The following is a 22577-nucleotide window of genomic DNA, read 5'->3' as shown; positions in this document are numbered from 1 at the left end:
TTATGAAAGAACACCAATCATATTCTCCATGATATTTAACTATGCTTATAGTAAAGTTTAGTATGGAGATGAAAGTATTCACATAATTCAAACAAATTAAATTTTGAGGGATCCATTGATAAAGTCATTCTTTTGAGCCAAGTATGACTGGTAACACTTCAGCTATATGGCTTTATTATTCTATAAATGGATTTTTTTATTTGGATTTAGCATTTAGATATTGGAACATTATAAAAACAACTATTAGACAATATTATGATACATTCGGATATAATCATCACATTAATACTTCTTGTGTTCTATATTAACATGTTTAATCCATGAATAATGTTATTATTCTAAAAGTTCATAGTCGGTTATAATTGTGGGAGCAATTATGAGGTTAGAGTAATATGAATTTGATTGGTAGACTCTCATTAGATGAAAGTAGGAAAGTGGTTGTAACCAAGTTTCATAGGTACTTCTCATAGAACTAGTATTGAACCAACCCGCACCAAGATCATCTCATGGATTGCTATCGTGAATGATACTTGATTAAAAGGTACTATCTTTGTATCCTTAACACCTAAGATACCTAGTGGGACTTAAGTGTACTATGCTTGATATGGTCAAATGTTGTTCCATAAACTTGCAGTTATAAAAGCCATTTTAAGGTATGGTGTAAACTATGCAAGAGGCTTATGTAGTTAAGATGAGATTTGTTCCTCTTATTTATTGAGAGTTAGACATATAAGGTGACTTACCAAAAGTTGAATAACCAATGAGATTCATTATGATCCGTATCTCATGTTCAACATGATGTTTGTAGCAAAGGGATAACTGATAAACTTACCTTGTACACCAATTGTAACTTTGTGCTTTTTGGGAATTGGGCGTTGATAGAATGGCACAAAAGGTCATATGGTCTTGGGGGCAGTGAAATGTTGCTAACATTCACTGCTGTCTATATCAGTCAAATATGAGTCTTGCACAAGTGGGAGATTGAAAGGTCTAGTATGCTCAAGATTCATATTAAAGTGATATTACTAAATAGCATATGACACTAATGGGTCACACTAACAACAACTTGATATAATTGATTATTTATTATAAATTGATTTTAAAAAATATTCAATAAAACTACTATAATTAAATTGGAAATTGTTTATTTCATAAAAATAATAATTTTCATTAGCAAGTAACATAATATATCATATGGTATGATTTATTAACTCATGTACAACATTTTGGACTAGTTAAGCTTTTTGACTTTTAGGAAAAGACAAAGGTTATATCTTATAAACTTTGAATCTATAAAATATAAACAAACTCTTCTTTTTATATACAATTTCCGAAAAATTGAATAAAGATAAAGAGTTATGGCTTTTCCATTAGTTTATTCAAAAGAATTCAAGCATGGGAGACATGTTTATGACATGGGGACATATGTGCTTAAAGTGCTAAGACCTAACGGTTAATACCTTCACTTTATTCATATAAATAAGAGGCTTGAATTCTTGAAATGGTGCTCATTTCCTTCTTCCCTACTAGTTGCCGAAACTAGTTTCTCTTCTCACATCCTCTTTAGTTTGCCTTGAAGACTTGGAGATTACTTGCTTTGACAAGCCCTCTTTAAGTTCATATTGGTTATGAACTTAAAGTTGAATGGTTTAAGAGTTTTTTACTAGCATCTACATCAAGTTGAGTCATTGTTGGTGTCTTAAAGGTTCCACATTCTTCATCAACTTACAAGCCTCCTAAGAGGACCCAAAAAACTGCAAAGGTAGTTATTTCTTCGCTTCTTATTTTGTTGGTCTTTTAATCTTTCTATAACTTGCAAGAAGATCTTTGGTGGGTATAAAATGTTTATGTTATTTCAAAAATTAAATTCTTCCGTTGCCATATTTTTCAAGTTTATGAAACTATTTTTGAACTAAAACCCAACAGGTACCAGTCCAGGAGCTATGAGTTGCCACTCTTAGTGTTTCTAATGTTCTAGATACACTAAGTTGCCTTTTTTCGGGGTTGGAATCCCTCATGTATGAGTTGGTGTCCATTATGTGAATGTTTAATGCTTTAAGTTAATGTTGGGTCCTTTTGAGACATGAAAAGTCATCAAGTCAATGACTTTATGGGTCTAGATGTTTCTTAAGAAGTAGATCTATGTTTTTCACCCCTAATTTAGAGCATTAAGTTCTTAATGTCGAAAATGGGCATAAGGGAGGAGTACGTTGGGTGTACAAGTCTGTACACGCAACGTAGAAGCATGATTGCATGTACGCTTAGCGTAAAGCTGAGTACACCTCGCGTACTCAGTCAAAAGAGGTTTGACATGTTGGGTTTCAGTGTGGGCTATGTTTTGGGCTTAGTTGTCTTGGGCCCTGTTGGGCCATCATATTTTGGGCTAATAATTATGTTGAAAATTCCTTCAATGGGTTTGGGCCCAATTTGGAAAATTGGGCCTTTAGAGGTTTTTGGTATTTGGGCCTCTTGGATTATTAGGTTTGGGCCTAAGTCCTGGTCCAAACTAGATTAGGGGTAAATTGGTCAGATATCCTACTAATGGATATATGGGTATGGATTGGGACCTAAATGTTGATTGGGTGTTGTTTTAGTAGTTTTGGGTTCCAGTTAGAGATTATCCGCGAGATTCTTCATTGCGATGTAAGTTTCCTTACTGGGTTTAGCGGATCTAAGGCACCAAGGCTGACCCTCGTTTGGTTATGTTATTATACTTATTATCTATGTGATACTTGTATGTGCTTGTATATGTATGTTTATTGGGTGGGCCTCGTTATGTGAGTGTAGGCGGGGCACGTATCTCATTATTATTCGAGTGTGGGTAGGGCTCGTATCTCATTGGGCGGGGCCCGTTATTCGAGTGTGGCCGGGCCCGTATCTTATTTGGGCGGGGCCCGTTATATGATATGTATGGTACGTGGTATTTTGGGGAGCTCACTAAGCTTTATGCTTACGGTTTTTAGTTTATGTTTTAGGTACTTCGGTTTTCAAATGGAAAAGCTTGGGATGGTTGCAGGGCACACACAATATGTTTCCACATTCTATGATTTACTCTTATTCGAGGATGTTTTGCTATATCTTGATTACCATGGATTTATGGAAATGATATATATTAACGATTTATTAATTTAAAAACAAAAATTTTAGGTCATTATTTCGGGACGTTACATTAGGATTTTGCACCCATCGCTATTTGGGACATACAGTGGCTGTAGCCTTTAGTGGCTAATTGTTTGATGCATGTTCACAATTAAGGTCATTAGATCTGTAATGATAAGTGTGTTCTCTATGATCTGTGGTCAGTAAGGGTAATGGTTACTTATGTTCTAGAGAGAGAACTGGAGAGATGATAACATGAATGATGTTGTACTATGATCCTATCATTCCAGTGGATGGATGGTGTCACGACATGTCGTGAGCCTGTTCTGTGCGACATTTGGGAGGAAACTATCAGTTGAATTGCCAAGATTAAAGGTTGTTGTTCTTATTTCTCCTTCATTGTGGTGTATGTATGTAGAGCCTTGTAGGAAGAATTTTGGGTGGCTTAGTGGCCGATAGGTTTGAATTGAATATTTTTAGGAGGTTGACTTGTTGGAAAAGTCATAGTTGCGCATCCGAAATCACTTGTTGAGTGTCGGTATTTGTGGATCTATGTGTCTTTTAGGGTTGTTTATTGGGGATTGGTTGTTGGTGTTGGATAATAGTTACGGATGCTTCGAAACATAGGTCCGCAATAGCTTTCTCAGATGGTCTATGGTTTGTAAGATACTTGTGTACATGTGCTGAAGTGAGAGTTTGGATTCGACATGACTTTATGATTCGACCTTTCATACACTTGTGGGAACAAACAAGGTTTTCTAGTTGCTTGCTTCGTAATGGGTTGTCTGAGTTCCCAATCGAGGTGACTGAGGGATGCGCATATTAGAAGGTATTCATCAGTCTTATAACATGGTTCCTAAGGTTTAAGGTTTCATATCGTTGGGTTTATAGTCTTGTGAAGTCTATTGTTAGACTTGGTTTGGGTTTGCAATACTGGAAGTTTTCGTTTTGATTAGTTTGGTTTTGGTAAGAAATAATACTTTTGATTTATCTTTAAACAAGTCTTACTTTTCACCAAATGCATAAATTCACTACATGTCGTGCTCTCATAAAACTCCACAATGTTATTGAACAATCTTTAATTATATCATGGTAGCCATACATATGATAATTGTGATTCAACTAACCGCCATCTCTCGTCAGTGATAACCAAAAAAAATATTCAATGGAACTCCTACTATAATTTTTAAGAGATAAAATAACAACTCTTGAATTCATTTTTTTTAAACGACATAAATTTTATTAGCCGCTGCCTAAAAGAAAAAGGCAAGGCGAAACAAAAACAAACAATTACAAAATGTCGAAGGGGTTACAACTTAAAACTCCAAACTCCCCATTTAGGGATGTCAAAAAGTCCCGTGGGACCCCGTTCCCGTGGGGGCCCACTCCCGTTTGGGGGAAATTTCTAAAAAAAAACGGGGGCGGGGTCAAGGTTAACCTCCGTTATAATTTCAGGGGTGGGGGTGCGTGTAGGCAATCCCATCCCAAAACCCTCATGGGGACCCCATTAATAAATTATATATATATTTACATATATTAATTATATAAATATAATAAATAATAATATTATTTTGAGCTTCCAAAATTCATCAAAAAAACATGTTTTTAAGTTGTTAGTATAATGTTTTTAAGATGTCATAACTTTTTTATTTTTAACATGTAAAATTCTGTTATAAATAGTTATTTATTACCTAAAAAATAGTTTCTTTTAGCTTAAATTACAACTTCTTTTAGCCCAAAAAAAGACAGCCCAAAATTAATCGGGAGCAGGGGAACGGGGGCTCAGGTAATAAAGGGGATTCAGGGGCGGGGCGGGGGTAAGAAGGTTGAACATTTCGGGGGCGGGAACGGGGAAATTTCGGGGACGGGGGCGGGGAATGCACTCCCCGTCCAATTTGCCCCTGTTGACATTCGTATCCCCATTTACAATTCCCGAATTTACCCTTATAATTCACCCAATTAAACACCAAAGTGATATAATTAACCGCCAAAACCATTAGGGAGATCTTCAAATTGCTGAAAATCTTATCATTCATAGCCTTCCAGCCGCACCAAAGGAAACCGTTTATGATAATAAGGAGAATTTTACATTTTTAGGACACCGACCTCATTGGGTAGCAAAACTCAGCAACTCTATGACCGAATGGAAATGATGCTCTTGGATATTGCACAATCTAAAAATCCATTCCAAAGCAGGTTTCGAGGACGGACACTTCACTAGAACATGATTAGTATCATCATCACCATTGCTGCATAATTGACAAGATGTACTCGGTTCATTCAATCTTTTCTTAACAACTCCTGAGTTCTCTAAATGAATAATACCTTTTCTATATAGTAGTAAATAAACGTACTATATAATAGTCAACTATGTTTGTTGTCAAGTTGAACCAAATCTAAGTCAACTCCCAAAATAAAAAAATAAAAAATTCAAAACCATAATTGCGATGACCTCAGCTACGGTCCCATTCATATCAAGCATGGTGTTCTTCCAAAATCCAAACAATAGTTGAGCCAGAGCATACCACAATTACTTGTGGTTTTGTTGACAAAAAATGATATATATTTTTTTTGTTTTTATAATCAAATGCGAAACTGCAGCAGCTGAATACTCAAACAACATAGGTGTTTGACTCCGCTACGGTTTAGGTGGCTAAAACGGACTATTAGCTAACATTTATTTATAAATTGAAAAATAATTAATCAATTTTACTATATTAGTAATTTTTCATTTAAAAACTATGAAAATATTAGATGTTGCGTTTATTTCCAAATGCTTTAATAGATAGTCTTAACTCTTAATTGCATTTCCCACTCCTCAGCCAGATATTATTCGACTTCCCTCTCAAAACAAAAGTCGCCCTTGCTTTCATTGTTTGAAACGGTAAACGCCAAGAGAGGCAGAGAAAATATGATCAAAAAACACAAATACAGTTGTGCTCTACTATTGCTACTGCCTCCTCTTCTCTAGTTCGTTTCATGTAATAACATTTGAATCTCTTATATTAGATATTTGTGTCGATCATTCTCATATGTGATTTACGAACAATTTATGTTTTATGATTAGTTTCGTTTGACGCCATATGTTCGACAAAATCCCCATTACTTTTATGTATACCTTTTTACGAATTATATAAGTTGATTTATTATACGTTTGAATATGATTAAACCAAGACATTTATTTGTTTACCAAATTTTCAGAGCCAGCATGTATTGCTTTAATTTATGGATATTAGAATAATACAATAAGAAGTCTTATGAATATAAGTATTTAACCCAACAAAGACGGACATCCAGATAAATAGGATAAAACAAACAAAGAGACTACTAAATTGGTATTGACCATATTTCTCTGATAAATAGTTAAAAGAGTACTTGATAATGATGGTAGTTCCCAAGTGGAGCATTGATAGAGTATACTTTGGTATTGATGGTGCATCGAAAGTGAAACAATAAGAGCCTGCTTTCTTATGATGGTAGTTTTTAAGTGTAACTATATCAGATTCTAGTTGGGTATGACTACTTGAAATATGGTAGCGCTCACAAGAAGACATAAAATAAGGTTGGCGTAGATTTGGTGGTAGTGCTTGGGACATGGACTATTATTTGAAGTAGGTCAGGCGGCTCAACCTTATAACTGCTTGAAAACTAAAACGCATGCAACACATTAGTGGGATCTTGAAAATTGAAACGTCACATTTATCTATTCTTATATCTCGATTTTCAATTATTCAAAATCTCAATGCCAAATAGTATATGCTTCACTTCTTTTCTAGTTTTTTATTATCTATTAGGGTTAATTATTTTCAATTATCCATTGATTACAAAATATATTTCAATTGTAAAGTCTTGAATACTTTTGTATGGCTTTTGCCTGTGAAATTTCTCAATTTTGGTTGGAACGAAGTTAAGAAAGTAGTTAGCGAGTCAAGGCTCTCAAGCAATAGATATTTTCATTATTGTATTACTTTCAGTATTTTTTTTGTTCATTTGTAATTGTCTTGGTGATTCACAAAAAAAACATACATAATAAAAAATAATTAATTATGTCATTTACAACTTTTTTAGTTTATTATTATCATCTTGGATAAATGATGAAGTTTTATAAAGTTAACTATGGTAAGACCACAGGACCTATGTTTTTGGCTCGTTTAGAGCCCCCAAATAAGTTGAGACACTATATGAAGGAGACTTGTGAATATTTATTAATACATATACTTGATATGCACATAAGATAATAAAGCGGAGTTGTGAGCGGGTAATAATATATGTATACATGTTGTAACATCCCAAATTTCAGAAGTTTGAGTTAAGAGCATAAAGTGTAGATTGAAGAAGGGACTCGGCGAGTAGGTATACTTACTCGCCGAGTCGGAGCTGGATCCGAGTTATTGAATAACTGACCGACTTGGCGAGTCTGGTTTGGACGAGAAAAGCCCTAATCTTAGGGTTTGCACCCTGTTTAAAGGACCTTATGTCCTCTCCTCAGCCCCCTTGTCGGCCAGAAGCTTCTTTAACCGATTCCAAACCCTAATTTGGGTAAGAGGAGGAGGAAAGTGAGCTTGGGGCTTTTGCAAGAGAAAGATTTGGAGGATTTGACCACTAGGGAGCTGGAGGATTCAACTCTTTGGTTGTGAGCATCAGCTTGAAGGTAACAATCTCTCACTTTGCCTTTGTTGCTTCTAGATCTTTTCTTGGATGATGTTTTGGGGCCATTTTGGCATGTTAAGGAGCCATTTCGAGTTAGAAGTCCAGATCTGAGGTTGCTACTTCAGATCTAGGCTTGTCTTGGTCCAAAAACCCGTAAAGTATCAACCCTTGGTGTGTTGGTGAAGCATGTTTGTCTTAAATCCTAGCCCTAGAGTGTTTTAAGCCTATAGCTCCTTGGTTTCACGTAAAGTTTGCAACTTTACGTGAAGGTTGGGCCTTAGAAGAGTGGATCTACAGTTTAGAGCCCCTGCATGGCTCGAGAAGCCACTATATGGATTATCAACTAAAGCGACTCGGCGATTCACATCGGTGGACTCGGCGAGTTGTATGAAGACGGGCAGGAACTCGACGAGTTGGAAGAACAAATCGGCGAGTCTGTTGAAGATTACCTTAGACTCGGGGAGTTTGTTCTTAGACTCGGCGAGTCAGGTCGCAGAACCCTAACCTCTTTTGGTTAAGCTTCTGATCTATGAGTCGGTTGGCGACTCACTGAGTTGGTCAAGACGGAATTCTGAGATCGTTCTACTCAACGAGTCCTGGGGAGACTCGGCGAGTTGAGTTCTGTTATGGGAGTTTTCTGAGTATAAGAACTCGACGAGTCGATGGGTTGACTTGGCGAGTAGAGTCAATCAGGAAGGTTGACTTTGACCAGGACTTTGACCAAAGTTGACTTAGTTGACCCCGGGAGGATAGTTTAGTCTAAGTGTTGTTATTGGTATTAGTTGCTCAGGGAGCTAGAGGAGCAACATTTCGGAGAGTTGTCGGTTAGCAGCCGGAGGGTTATCGGCCGAGTTCAGCGGTTAAAGTGAGTTTTCCTTCCAGTAGGAACGGGTCTACGACCACAATGCCGACCCGTCTAGTTAGCAGTAGTTTCCGGACTTCGGTCTGATGCAATAGTTCAGTGTGCTTGATTTCTTTGTGATTCAAGCATGTTTTTGTGTTATGTGTTCCGGACTTCGGTCCGATGCAGTATGCGGTATATGTGTTTATGCTAGTAGTTATGATTATGTTATGCCATGTTCAGCCAGTTAGTCCGGACTTCGGTCCGATGCAGTTAGTCGGACTTCGGTCCGATGCAGGGGCAAGGCCCGAGTTAGTCCGGACTTCGATCTGATGCAGTTTCCGGACTTCGGTCTGATGCAGGGGGCAAGGCCCCAGTTAGTTCGGACTTCAGTCCGATGCAGGGGGCAAGGCCCCAGTTAGTCCGGATTTCGGTCTGATGCAGTGCGCAAGGCCCAATATGTGTTTTATATGTTATTGTATGGTATGTGGTAGTTTAGGGGAGCTCACTAAGCTTTGTGCTTACAGTTTCAGTTTTGGTTTCAGGTACTTCCGCAAGCAAGGGGAAGAGCTCGGATTGATGGCATGGCATACACCACAGTTGCAGTTTATTCTTGGGAGTTTCATTTAGATATTTTGATATGATATTAACTTCAGTTTTGAATTGATACTTTTACTATGGCATGTTGAGACATACGATTCATGGTTTTATTATCTAATAGTTGATGTTGTGATTTTTAGTAATATTAAAACAAAAAATTTTGGGTCATATTTCGGGTCGTTTCACATTTACTTAACATGTAGAAGTATAAGCCTACACCATATAGTATAGGGGACTTGCAAATTAATAGGTAGTGATATCTATTCTTTGTATAAATGGGATAAGTCGTAAGGGGTATTGATAAAATAGCAATTGTAAGTGTTTTATTACTTATGATGATTATACATCGTATTTTTCTTGTTTTGAATGTAGTGTTTTCATTTCTTTCTGTTTAGGGTCAATATGAGAATATACAAACATATATTTCATTTAATGTATTGTTTAAAGCTTTCAACTTCCTGGAATATTTATATACGTCCTCATTAACCATCAAATCAATCCAAAAATTAAAAATCGAAAATGATTTATATATAGGAAACAATACGGTTATTCCATTATTTATATATAGATAAAGATAAAATGCTCACATGGACATCATAAACACAAACAATAGGAATTACAGAGTGAGGACTATGTAAAAGCAACTCCCTTAGTCACAATGGTCCAATTTTTCCTTAGTAATATAAGCAATTTATGGTAACACAATAATCAATTCATTTCATATTGACGTACTATTAGGAATCCCCTTCCCCTTCAGTCCCTCTTCGCTAGTCGGGTATAATAGGGTAAATGGTACATTCACCGGTCCAACCCTATTCTTCAACCTTTTGTCCTCGTTCATTTTCTCTATTTTCTCCTCAATCTCTTTCATCTTCTTCCCAAATTTCTCGAACGCCTTCAAAGGTTCTTCATCCAGTGTCCACTCAGAACACTCTCGTTGTCCAAGGTAAACCTCATCCGATGAATGCGTTGACAATAGCTCTACGAGCGCTATCCCAAGAAGTGATTGTAAGTGGGGAGTAATGGTTTTGAAGAAAATTTTTTCAGGATTCTCTCTAAGTTCTTCATACTCGGGAGTATTTGGTTTAGGCATAAACCTACGACTTAGAGTTGGACGATTAGGCAGATAACCAGCATAAAGGTATTGCCCAAAATTTACAGATGCATGAAGAGCAGAGGCCACCCATATGAATGTAGTGCAAATGTTTATCAGTTCTTGACAAGAATCCATTTTAGGCCACCATGGCTCGTGTTTCTTGTCACCATGTCCTTCTTCTCGTAGTTCCTTCCACCATGATTGAAGCTCATTGTCATTTTGAATTATATCATCATTCTTGTAGTAGAATTTACAGTAATCCTCAACCCAAGATTTGATAGCTGACCAAATCTCAAGTCCATCAACCGCATATGGATAATCATTGATTAGTAGACGAACTCCATGTCGACAACCAGAGTCCACAACTGCCATTCCCCTATGTGATCATAAAATTTGCTAATAGTTAATCAAGTTTATATAATAATAAAGTAACACTTGAATTATTTATTACCTCTTGAGAAGATCTACTGGGAGTGCTTGTTCAGGGAATACCCAATACTTATAAAACATGGAAGACATTTCCATAGAATATTTTCCAGGAAATGATGTAGCCTCAAGGATACCTCCCCCATTGATCAAGATTTGTCTAGCTATGGCATTTATATACATTGTATAGCGGAAATGAGGGTAAAGAAGCTTATAAACCGGGTGCATTACACTTAGCTGCCTATTTGCAGCAATCACAAATGGCTCAATAACAGCATGTGTATTCAACCTGTAATGTATAATCATATCGATACAATTAAAAATTTAAAACATATAAGCAATAATGAGTTTTGGTTAATGTACCAGTGGCTGATAAGTTGATGTATTCCTGAATCATTAACTGCCACATATGCTTTTGCTAACTGCCAAACTGAGCCTTCTATTCCATTTTCAGCTGGTGTGTATACATTGCTAATGGCACCATGCTTATCTCCATCAGGATGGGGTAGGCTTAACTCGATTGCTAATGGTTTTAAAGTTCCATCATTTTGTAGCAGAAGCAAAGTTCTTGACGCATAAATCTTGTTTGTAGTGGTGTTTATTCGCCTCACGTATGGCATCAATGAGTCATGATGATCCAGTATGAACAACCTATTTGCTTTTAATGCCTGTGTAACACAAAGATGATATTTTTATGCTTCGTGACAGTTTCATTATTATTACATTTTATTTAGAAATTATATCATACCTCGTTTATTTGTAAACCGTTTAGGTTTTTCTCGATGTGGTGTAGTTTTATCGAACTATCTTGATTGCCATAAACTTCCATGTCCAGCTTGCTTTTTGGAGGGAATTCCTGAAAATTGGTAATGATTTTATCAACATAAGTCATAATGTAGTTTGTAGAATATCAAAAAAACCACAGTCCAAAGGACCACATGCTTTTAATTAGAAAAGAAATATTACTTTTAAAAGATAGATTTTGGCAGGGTTAACTCCAGCAAGCATTTCTCTTCCGAACTCTTCATCTGTTTTCCAAGCGGACTTGTCCTCTAGAAACAAATCATTCATATTATTTATTGACTTAGTAACATTCATTAAAAATTTATTGAGAAGAATAAAGAATTTTTTATGTCATGTGTCAAGTGAGCTGTTACAACGTTTTATTGATTTGAGGTATTTAGAATGGGGTACCTTTGATGACTTGTGGTGTAGGAAATTTGGCAAGTTCATCACTATCTCTTTCATGAAGTATTTTCTGCATTTCCAATGGAATGTTATTTCGAATTTGTTCAAGTAAATGGCCATCAGGAAACTTGAATCCTCCTTCATAAAGCTTAAAGAAATCTTCAAAAGAGTCGAATTCAGCATGTGTGTTGTCACATAAAGCTTGAAACTCGGGAATAAGAAGTTGGATGATAACTTTTAGAGCATATGCAAGAAAATCAGAAAACTTTATGCGTCCAAATCGTTCATCTCTTGGAACATATATGTTTAAGCCCATAACTAGAGGAAGCCGACTCTCGGTTCTAGGATCTATTACATGAGTTCATGAAAATATTTTAATTAGATAACAAAACATGTATTTAACATTAACGTATCTATAACATATATATATATATATATATATATATATATATATATATATATATATATATATATATATATATATATATATATATGTTCGGACCTGATTTGGTAGGTGGTCTTCCTGTTCTACCCCTACGAGGATATGGGTACTCTGAAGATCCTCCAAGAACTGGGCGTGCATTATCAAGGTCCTTATCGGGATTTCCCAAGTCGTTATAGAAAGCATAATCATAAACCCTATCCCATTCTTGAAGCATCCCGGTTCCATCACCTCGCAAGATTTCCATCTCTTCTTCTCTGTATGAACGTAGAAATTCAGGTGTCTCAAAAGGAAGATATGCCTGCAGTGTCAAATAATGTCATTATAACAATAGAACTGTTTAATTGATTTAAATATGTATTGAATTAACATCAAGGTTAAGGAGATGAATCACGTTAAACAAACATATTTTGAAAAATATAAATGAATGTTGACAGTTGATCTACCTTATTATGGAAGAAAATACGGTCCTTTTTGTAGCGTTTTGATGGGTAAACCCACGAGTTACACACAAAATGAACATATCCATGGCCAGGAACATCTTCAAGTGTAAGGGTTTTAAGGTAAAATTCACTGTAGTGATGATTTTGGATAAGAAATGCTTGTGGCACTTCCGTATCTTCTTCCCATTCAAATGAAACTTTATATGACGATTCCTCATTTGTGAGAGGGGTAACAGTAGTAATCCAGTCTTCCAACATTGCTTGCTTCCCTACTTTGCCTCTCAAGTTCCCTTCTGTATATAAATATAGTCCCTTTCACTTGTATATATTCATAAGAAGATAATTTTAAGATTAAAACTAATTTGTGTTATACTCTTAGCTAGTTATAAATTATATTCTTTGTAAGCGGTGTTGTTATAGGTCTCACAAAAGTTTTCTATGTTTTGGGTTCAAAAAAACACTAAAAGTAACCTATATCATGTTCAAGAAAAAAGGAAAATCTAAAACACTAAAAGTAAACTAGATCATGTTCAAGAAAAAAGCAAAATGTATTTCTATTATCAAAAAATAGGCAACATGTTTAGAATTAAAAACTAAAGCTAGGGGTGTACAAGACTTAACCGATCAAGTTATAGACCGACTGAATTGGATATCCAGTTGCAATTGAATTGGACCGGTTTCGAAAATCCAAAATTCAGTTGGATTGGATCGGTTATTGGACCATCTTGAATATCCAATAGATAATTGAATCGAACTTATCCAATTGGATATCTATAAATATCCAATTATCATCCAATATTACTATCCACTTAGAGAAAGTTACAAATATAACCAATTCTCTTAATGATTTTGCATGTTTGAACGTTGGTCGTTGAAGTTGAAGACATGAAGTGTTGTTTGTTAGTTTCCTACGGCGTAATTTTTTGGGGTTTTAATTTTAATTATCATAATTATATTTGATTGTTATTAGGTAGAAAATGGATAACCATAATTGGTTGGATAATGGTTAAACAATCAAGTATATCCAATGGATAAACCTTGAAATCTAATATCTAATTAGATCTGTTTGGTTTGGTCGGTTGCATATAGAAGATTAAATTAGATTGATTGAGAAAAATCAACTTCCAATAGATAACTGTATTGGATCGTGTCATTATAACTCATTGGATTTAAACCAATGAACACCCTTGAAAAGCAACCGAAATCAACCCCCGATCTAAATCCAACCGAATAATTAATGGTTATGTTGGGAATTTCAAACTTAAAAACTAATACTAATTAATCATATCAAAAATTATATTATCAAATAAAAAGTAATGCTTTTAATTTCAAAACTAAAAACTAATATACAATCTATACAAGTGTCATTGTTTCAACATTGTTTAAAAAGTTGTTATTCCAAATACATAAAAGTGCACACAATAATTGCTTGTAGATTTAACCAGTAGGGAGCCACAGTCGCTAATATCATATATGAGTCGCATGTACCTGTGGATGGATGTTTATGACTTGAGCTGATAAGTTGTAGAGTGACGTTTTTCCCCACAAGCTCATGAAGTCGATCCAAAGCGGATGAACTCAGGTCGTTGATATCCAACTTGTTTTTCTTGACTAACACCACTTTCCCTATGATCATCTTCATTTTGTTCAAACCCACAATTATGATGTAGGGTTCTTAGTTTTGTTTGATGGACAAAGCATATGGCAAGTTATATTGGAAGATAACATTGATGTATGAATATTTATAGAGGTCACACAGACTCTAGTTGCTATCAGTAGACGAGATATTCATGAGGATGTTAGGTATTTATTTTTTAGAACACATGTTTCATCAACATATAAGTGAATAAAGTGTATTTTAGCTTTATTTTTTTAATTAACACGAGGTCGTTGATATGGTGAACATTAAAGTCTGTGCTATTCGAACATATGTAAACAGACTTTGACACACATACGTAATACTGTATATCTGAAGAAATTTTTGATAGATAAGCGACAGATAACAACCCATAACAAATCCAATACAATAGTTTGTAAAATTTTCTTAAACATTGTTTTGTTGTAGTGTACAATTACACCTTCATGCTGGTTTGAATATATATATTTATCATTTTTAATAATGATGAGAATGGTTTGGTTGGATTCGGCTTATCCCTAAAACCAAAACCAACCTATATGTTTCTACGTTACATCTCATCAGTTTTTAAATTTTAAATATTTGGGTTTTTAAGTTTTATTAACAGTTTTGTCAAATGAAAACATGCATAAGTTGCTGCTTCGCCGTGATTTTAACATTTAGCTGGAGAATTTCGAAATCTTCCCTAATAAATAAAGAACTTTGTGCCAAATGTCACATCCTCATTGATTTGACCATATGTCATTTTGTGGTTATTTTCAATTACTTTTTTTCCACATGGCATTTTGTGAATTTTTTGATTTTATTAATTTCCAAATAATATTTAAATATAATCATTGCAATAAATGTAATAATAAATGCATATCATTTTCATTAATTGACTTCCTTCTAATTTCAAATTTTTAAAATTAAAGTTTGATTAGTTTCTTTTGCTTATTTATCCAAATTATTTGTTTAATTTAAAAGAAAAACAAACAATTTAATTATAATAATTCAATATTTTTCTATTTTTTTCTTATAACTTCAATTTTCTCAAATGTTTAAAATTTCATATTTTTTTCTTTAAAATGAACCCATGTAATACATGGGTCTTACACCTAGTTTATCAACAACAAAGTACACTATAATTGTACCAGATTTCTTGTTAATTAATGAGGTTAGTTCATCTCGTTTCTTTGGATTAAAAGCAGGAAGAAAATTAGAAAAGTGGTCATGAGATTAAGTAGTTAGAGCCTTAGAGTAGTTTTGTAACCATCTTGGGTTTTTTAATATATTTTCAACAATTCCAAAAAGAATACATATGATGTATTTAAACATTGATTCTAAACTATTTGGGTTTGACAAAACAAATATTCTTTAATCGTTACAGTTTCACATTATTCAAGTAAGTGTGTGTTTTGGGGCTGGGCAAGCGAAAGGGGAGGGAGAGGAGACGCAATCAAAATTTTCAAAAACAAATTCTTCAATAATATCTTATTATAAGATTATTTATTATTATATACATAATTAATTTCCAATTGTCTTGCAAATAGTAAAGTTTTTATATTTCAAACTTTTGTCATAATCTTTTAACCACTTTGATACTTTTTGTCCCTATATATATATATATATATATATATATATATATATATATATATATATATATATAGAGAGAGAGAGAGAGAGAGAGAAAAGTAAGTTCAAATAAAAATAGTAAATAGTGTGAGAACCTAAAAACACTATGTTTATGTTATTATACTATATATTAAAATTATCCCTCCTTAGCTACAGTAAATATGCTAAGGATTTGGCGAAAATGATCCTCCATCTATATGTGTGTTTATAATTCTGGATCATTTCTTTTAAGAGGTTATAATTTGCTATTTTCTATATTCTGTGTATACGTGTCGTTCTTTTTACTGATCAAAGGTTTGATACGTGTGCGTATCATGGACACGCGTTTTTTTCCTGTGTTCATTATCGATCACCATATTCTTTTCATCTGCCCACCGCCGTTACTTCCAACATATATTCCACCGGCTTCCTCATTCATTTTTTCATTATCCCACCCCTTCATTGACTTCACCATCTGTGTTATTCTTTCTTTAAAGAAGCTCATCGGTTCCTTATATGTTTTTTTTCAGGGCCTATGTTTGTTGGAATCCTTATGCTTGCTGACGTCCTTTGTGATTAAGGGATAATTTTGTTCCTGGTTGCATATTTGAGTATGGTTCGAAGAAACTGGAAATCCTTTTTTTCATTGTTGTCGGTGCTATCATCTCTCCGTCTCAGGCACTCACTTCCTTTCTCTTTCTCTGTTTTCTTTATACTCATGTCATCTCTAATGGCATTCTATTACCGTGTTTGTAGGTTTACGCTTCGAATTGTGTGATTTTGTATTTTTCATTTCCGCTTTTGCTCTTGAAGATGAGTAGTAGAAATCGATTGGATAGTGATTACAAATACCTCTTGTTATTCTGTAATGAATTTTTTATTTGTGTATTGTTGAAGTAATTCTAATATAAATATTAACTTTCGATTAGTCATATATTCAGCACAACGTTATTATTCTATTATAAACTTATGTATGTGTATTTTTGTAGTAAATTATAATTTTAATTTTAACTTTTAATTATTCATTTATTCTTTACTGAATAATAACATAAAGTTGTCGATACACAATTCATTGCAGAATAATAACATAAAAAAGTGTTTTTATGTTCTCACGTTATTTACTTTTTTTATTTGAACTGTCCCGTATATATATATATATATATATATATATATATATATATATATATATATATATATATATATATATATATATATATATATATTCTAATAAAAGAATAGATTTAATATCATATTGACAAGTGTCATGCAATTAGAACCCCTCATCAATATTATATATCCTTTATCATGCCACTTGTCAACCTATTAATTATGCATTTTAAATTTGAAAATTTAAATTTCTCACTCTAATTTTATTAAATTAATAATTGATTCTTCATTTTAAATTTCAAATTTTAAAATTTCTTCCTTTAATTATATTAAATTAATAACATTAGATTAAAAAATAAAATTAAATTAATATAAATTATAAAATGATATAACTCCACGTATTTATTTAAATCAACGATTATAATTTTATATAACTAAAAAAATATCTCTTAAGTAATAATTTATTTAAAATAAATGATTAATAATTTTGATTTTTTAATACGAAAGTTTAATTAATTTTATAACCGTGGTTATCACGGGTTATAAACTAGTATACATATATATATATATATATATATATATATATATATATATATATATATATATATATATGTTATTTTGTTTCTTACATTTATTGTGTGCTAGAATGCACCTATAGGAATTTAGTAAATTAAATAATTATTTAATTAAATAAATATAGATATTAAATGATTTTCATAATTATATATACATAATTATAATTCTCTTTTTATGGAAACTAATTAAATCCGTCATTAATGTCAGTAATAACATTCTTTCAGAACGAATTCGCATCTAGGTTTTTATATATGAGTTCGTATTTTGTTTCAGGACTCGCTCACTTAAAATACAATAAAGTTGTATGGAATATGAAGAATGAGAGTATATTCTACTAGAATACACTCTCATTCTGCTGGAATACACTCTCATTTTTCTAGATAAGAATTAATTTTAAAAGAATATTATTGTTGACATTAATGACGAATTTAATTAGTTTCCATAAAAATGAGTTATAAGTATGGATAGCGTTTAATATACATCTAATTAATACTAAATTCCTATTGGTGCATTCTAGCATACAATAGATGTGAGGAACAACTGAACCTACCTCTCTCTCTCTCAATATATATACATATATATATATATATATATATATATATATATATATATATATATATATATATATATATATATATATATATATATATAAAGGTGGCTTATGAATAATAAATGTTTTGTCATCATAGAATTAGCCCAATAATTTAAGGGATTGACAATTTAGTCCCTGACACTTATTAATTTTAAGCCCGTCTAATTTAGTCTTCATCAATAGGACACGTTTCAACCGATTGCTTCACCATTTTTATCATACAATGGAATCCTTCCAGAACCCTAACTCCACTGCCTTCTCCAACGCCGTCTATTCTCAAATGTTTACCAATCGAGCCCTGTTTCATAAATTTGACTTTTTTTTTTCGTGCCCTAGCAGTCTGCCACGCTTGCTGCTTATATCGATTTTGTTTCATTGCTTTGTTTGTAACCAACCACCGTCTGGAAGCACAAAAACGATGCCTCTGTGATGAAGTCAATCGACCTAGTAAAAAGTCATGATCTGTAGGAATAATATTCTAGTAATATACAAAAACAAACAAGAAAATAGAAAACCAAAGCATGTGTTTAACACATTGTCCTTAAAACAAATTTGTCCGCTACCGGGTGCTTGTTTCTCAGGATACAACTGTTTGAAGTGGTTCTTCTAAACCATCCGAACCCTCAGCAGGCCTGGATTATATCCTTAATATAGCTACAAAAGGAAGAAGACGATGTGGGAAAGAAGAGAGTTTTCTTGTAATCTTATTAGTGTACTCAAATAGTTGTAGAGTAGTGGTATTTATACTACACATTCTTTTCTTTCTTCCACTCATTATACTCTTTTATTTATTTGTTCCAACACCCTTACTTTAAGGATTAATTTCTCATTCATATTAAATCCATTTTGGACGTGTTAAAAAATGGGGAAAACCCATTTTATAAATTGGTTAACACCAATTTTCCAACAATCCCCCACGTGAATGAAAATTGATCTAGCATTTTCAAGCTACCTAGACAAAGTCCAACAGTTGAATTATGCCTAGGATAGGTAGGTGTTACCCTTTCAACCTTACCTTAAGATACATATTTATTTTACTAGCAGACCAGTAGAATCGATGTCCTTGAACAGTTATGCCATTTGTGTAAATAATCAATATGTGTCTCACATGATTCTCTATGACCTAGTTAGGTTCTCACTAATGTGTCCGTTAAGGTCATGGACACTTGCTTGGTTCTGTAAGAGCTCCTAGGAATGTGCACATACAATTCCATTTGAAGCGACCCCACTTCTCTCTTACATGTCTGATTCCATCATAATCATTAAAAGCTAATGCGTGATGATTTCCAACTTATCATCTTCGACTATAAGCTTAACCTTCATCACTGTTTGTTTTGGGAATGGGTTAGGGTTAACCCCCACAGTGATTCACAAATGTTATATGCAAGTAGGTTGTCCCATTGAACCTAGATCTTGGGATCTCTCGTCAACTAGGTTGGGTTTTCCTTCGCAATAACTTATTAATCTATGGGTTTTAGTCTCATTCCTCATAATGACCTCTCATTCCAAGTATTTTGTTAACGGATCCGCATTCTTATTTTGACTTTATGTAGTCATTAAAGATAATTCATCTTGAGAGTCATTGTTGAATGGTGTTATGTCTTTGAAAAATATGTCTAGACTCACTATGTACACATATAGGAGATATTGGATTATCATGGGACGTCTCTCAAGAACTTACGAAGCCCTTTAGTTTAATTACCTATCATTGGATAAACATGCAAATTTGTTCTCCTACATTTTCCAACAAATGTTGACCATTATCAATATGGTTACTCTTACACCATAGTTACCACTATTGAATATGCATAATTGTGTCAACATAATACGATAAGCATATGTACTACATGTATTTGTGAATTCATAATAACATTGGCCAGATGTAATTATGAATATTCCATACATGAGTTTCTTTGCAAATATGAAATTTTTCAATACAATTTGTTGCTTTAACCATCTATATGTAAAATTCTTAAGGCATCCTTTCTCAAGGATCCTAAATATGTCTTAAAATGGAACAACATTTTGAAGTGTCATTTAAACGGATTGATTTCAACACATTCATTCATGTTGAAATAACATAGTTAAAATTTTGATACTATTGTTCCAAAACTTGATTTAAGTCATATAATGACTTTACTACTCACACATTTTATTACTTTCCCTCGGGTAAGATAACTGATTGGAAGTCCGATGCAGATTTATACTTCTAAAACTACGTTTAGAAGTTTTAGATTCATATCAGAGTGATATACTTCCAAATTTCGAGAAGTTACAACCACATATAATTATAAGAGCATAAAAATGAAATTAATCAAGATTTTATTATGTTTGTAATCCAAACATATATTTCATGAGCTCTTATTTAACATTTGGAAACCCACTAAACCATAGTGATTTCTCAAAATCAATAGATCAAACGATAGAACAACTATTAGTTTTTACAACTTAATCCAGTATGATCTTCTAAGAAACGATCATATGATTCCAAATTTAGAATACTCATTTCATAGTCCTTTCAACTTCATATTGAATATTTTAATCTTCGCCATAACCTTTATCTTGTTTTGATGAATTCCAACCAATATTAGTCGATTTAATGGAAATATCTTCTTCGAGTATAGAAGTAACATTTGATTCTAAATTTCCAAACAAGAAATCAGTACATATTTATATTGAAATCATAGACTATTATGTTCTAACCGAATCTCATATTCTTTGGATCTATCTGCTTTCATATTTCTCTCGAAAATACATATATAACTTAGTGGCTTACATCCTAGAGGTATATCCACTAGATTTCATGTGTGATTTTGCAAGATAGAAACTATTTCACTTTTAATTGCCTCTCTCCATTGAGGTATTTCATAGGAATCTTTTTCACTGTTAATTCCTTTTTGAAAGATTAAGGCTCTCTTTCAACCATATAACTGTAAGAATCATCTCCAAAAGATTTCTCAAATAGTGCCCCTTTACTCCATGGAGGCTAAATTTCTCCCTTCAATTCTTCTTCATAAGAAAATTTGTTATGCCTAATTATTTTGGAGCACTTATCAAAACATAAAAAGCACATTTGCATTTGTCGATTCTATTAGCAAAACTTTATAAATCTCCAACATTTTAGAGTCATATAGAGGAATACAATAAGAACTACTATTGTTTTGTTCATAACCAATAAAGATGCAACCAACAATGTAGCGTCCAATCCTTATAACCTTGGGGTTAGGTATAAAACCATTGTGAGACACCCCCACATTTGAATGTATTTGTAAGATGATTTTATACCCAACCATAACATAGATGAGTTTTTTTTTCCGTTTTCTTTTGGGGTACCTTATTTAAAAGGTAATTAGTTGACAACACAACTTCCCCCCCACATTGAGTGTAGCAACCCAAAAGATAAGCAACAACATGGCATTCATCATTTCATTTAAGATATGATGTTTCCTTTCGGTGATGTCATTTGTTATGGTGAATAAGGTGCATTAAGCTCATGTTTAATACCATGAGTTGCAATTCCTCAAATGGTGATGCATATTCACATCCACATTCACTCTTTTTGGTGAGATGATTCTCAACCTCACTTTTGTACAATTTAAACTTCTACATCTTTACTTTTAAGTAAATTAACATAACAATGTTTAATGCAATCATCAATAAAAGTGATAAAGTACTTATATCACCGTTATATGGATTCGACTTTATATCACACACATTTGTGTGAATTAATCCAAGGGGTTTAGTTGCCCTTTCAATGAACTTGAATGATTGGTGTGGTAACTTTGACTCAACACAAGTGTTGCATCCATATTTTGACTTATACGAAAGTGATGTATGTTTTCAAGTTTGATTAACCTTCTTAACGTGTCAATATTAACATGTCCAAATCTAGCATGTCACACATTGGAAATTTAAGCAAGTAAGCGAAAGAGTTATCCAACTCATTGATATTAGGCTCATTAGCCAATATATGGAATTTAAACATTCCACCATCCTCATAGACCTTGCCTACAAACATACCTTTTTAGGTTAGTACAAACTTATTGGAATCAAACATCAAATAAAATCCATGTTTTTCTCAAAAACCATCCAAACACTAAGTTCTTATATGGACCATACAACACATCATTAAGTGTTAGCTCTTTTCTATGTTATACAATTTTCGGAATGTTTTTAACACCAAATTCAAGTGTTTAGAATCACAATTTCAAGAATAAATTTTTGCCTCAACTTGGACAACCTTATAATTCTTGAGTCATTCCCTCTTTGAGCACACATGACATGTAGC

General features: G+C 33.3%; 1 protein-coding gene across 2 annotated transcripts; it reads right to left on the bottom strand.

The window, feature by feature from the left end:
- Nucleotides 1-9696: 9696 nt before the first annotated feature.
- On the bottom strand, nucleotides 9697-14481 carry LOC111895782 (probable linoleate 9S-lipoxygenase 5). 2 transcript variants are annotated; one of them, XM_023891846.3, is made up of 9 exons: nucleotides 14274-14481; nucleotides 12789-13078; nucleotides 12403-12643; nucleotides 11907-12248; nucleotides 11679-11764; nucleotides 11461-11568; nucleotides 11076-11380; nucleotides 10738-11001; nucleotides 9697-10662 (listed from the first exon to the last, which is right to left on the bottom strand). In XM_023891846.3, exons 1-9 carry the CDS (start codon nucleotides 14425-14427, stop codon nucleotides 9909-9911), a joined length of 2544 nt encoding a protein of 847 aa, XP_023747614.1. In that variant the 5' UTR covers nucleotides 14428-14481; the 3' UTR covers nucleotides 9697-9908. The 2 variants fall into 2 exon arrangements, with proteins under 2 accessions (XP_023747614.1, XP_023747615.1); XM_023891847.3 differs by having other exon boundaries at nucleotides 12789-13075.
- Nucleotides 14482-22577: the final 8096 nt, after the last annotated feature.

Source organism: Lactuca sativa, chromosome 9, assembly GCF_002870075.4.
Source record: "Lactuca sativa cultivar Salinas chromosome 9, Lsat_Salinas_v11, whole genome shotgun sequence".
Lineage (NCBI taxonomy): Eukaryota > Viridiplantae > Streptophyta > Magnoliopsida > Asterales > Asteraceae > Lactuca > Lactuca sativa.
Note: the sequence above shows the minus strand (reverse complement) of the source record. Positions and strands in the feature narration are given on the sequence as shown.

Coding starts and splice junctions, on each gene's coding strand:
- LOC111895782 (XM_023891846.3), bottom strand. CDS start 14,427: ATGAAGATGATCATAGGGAAAGTGGTGTTAGTCAAGAAAAACAAGTTG. Junction 12,644..12,788: donor GTATTTTCTTCCATAATAAG/GTAGATCAACTG, acceptor TTGACACTGCAG/GCATATCTTCCTTTTGAGAC. Junction 11,381..11,460: donor ACGGTTTACAAATAAACGAG/GTATGATATAAT, acceptor TGTGTTACACAG/GCATTAAAAGCAAATAGGTT.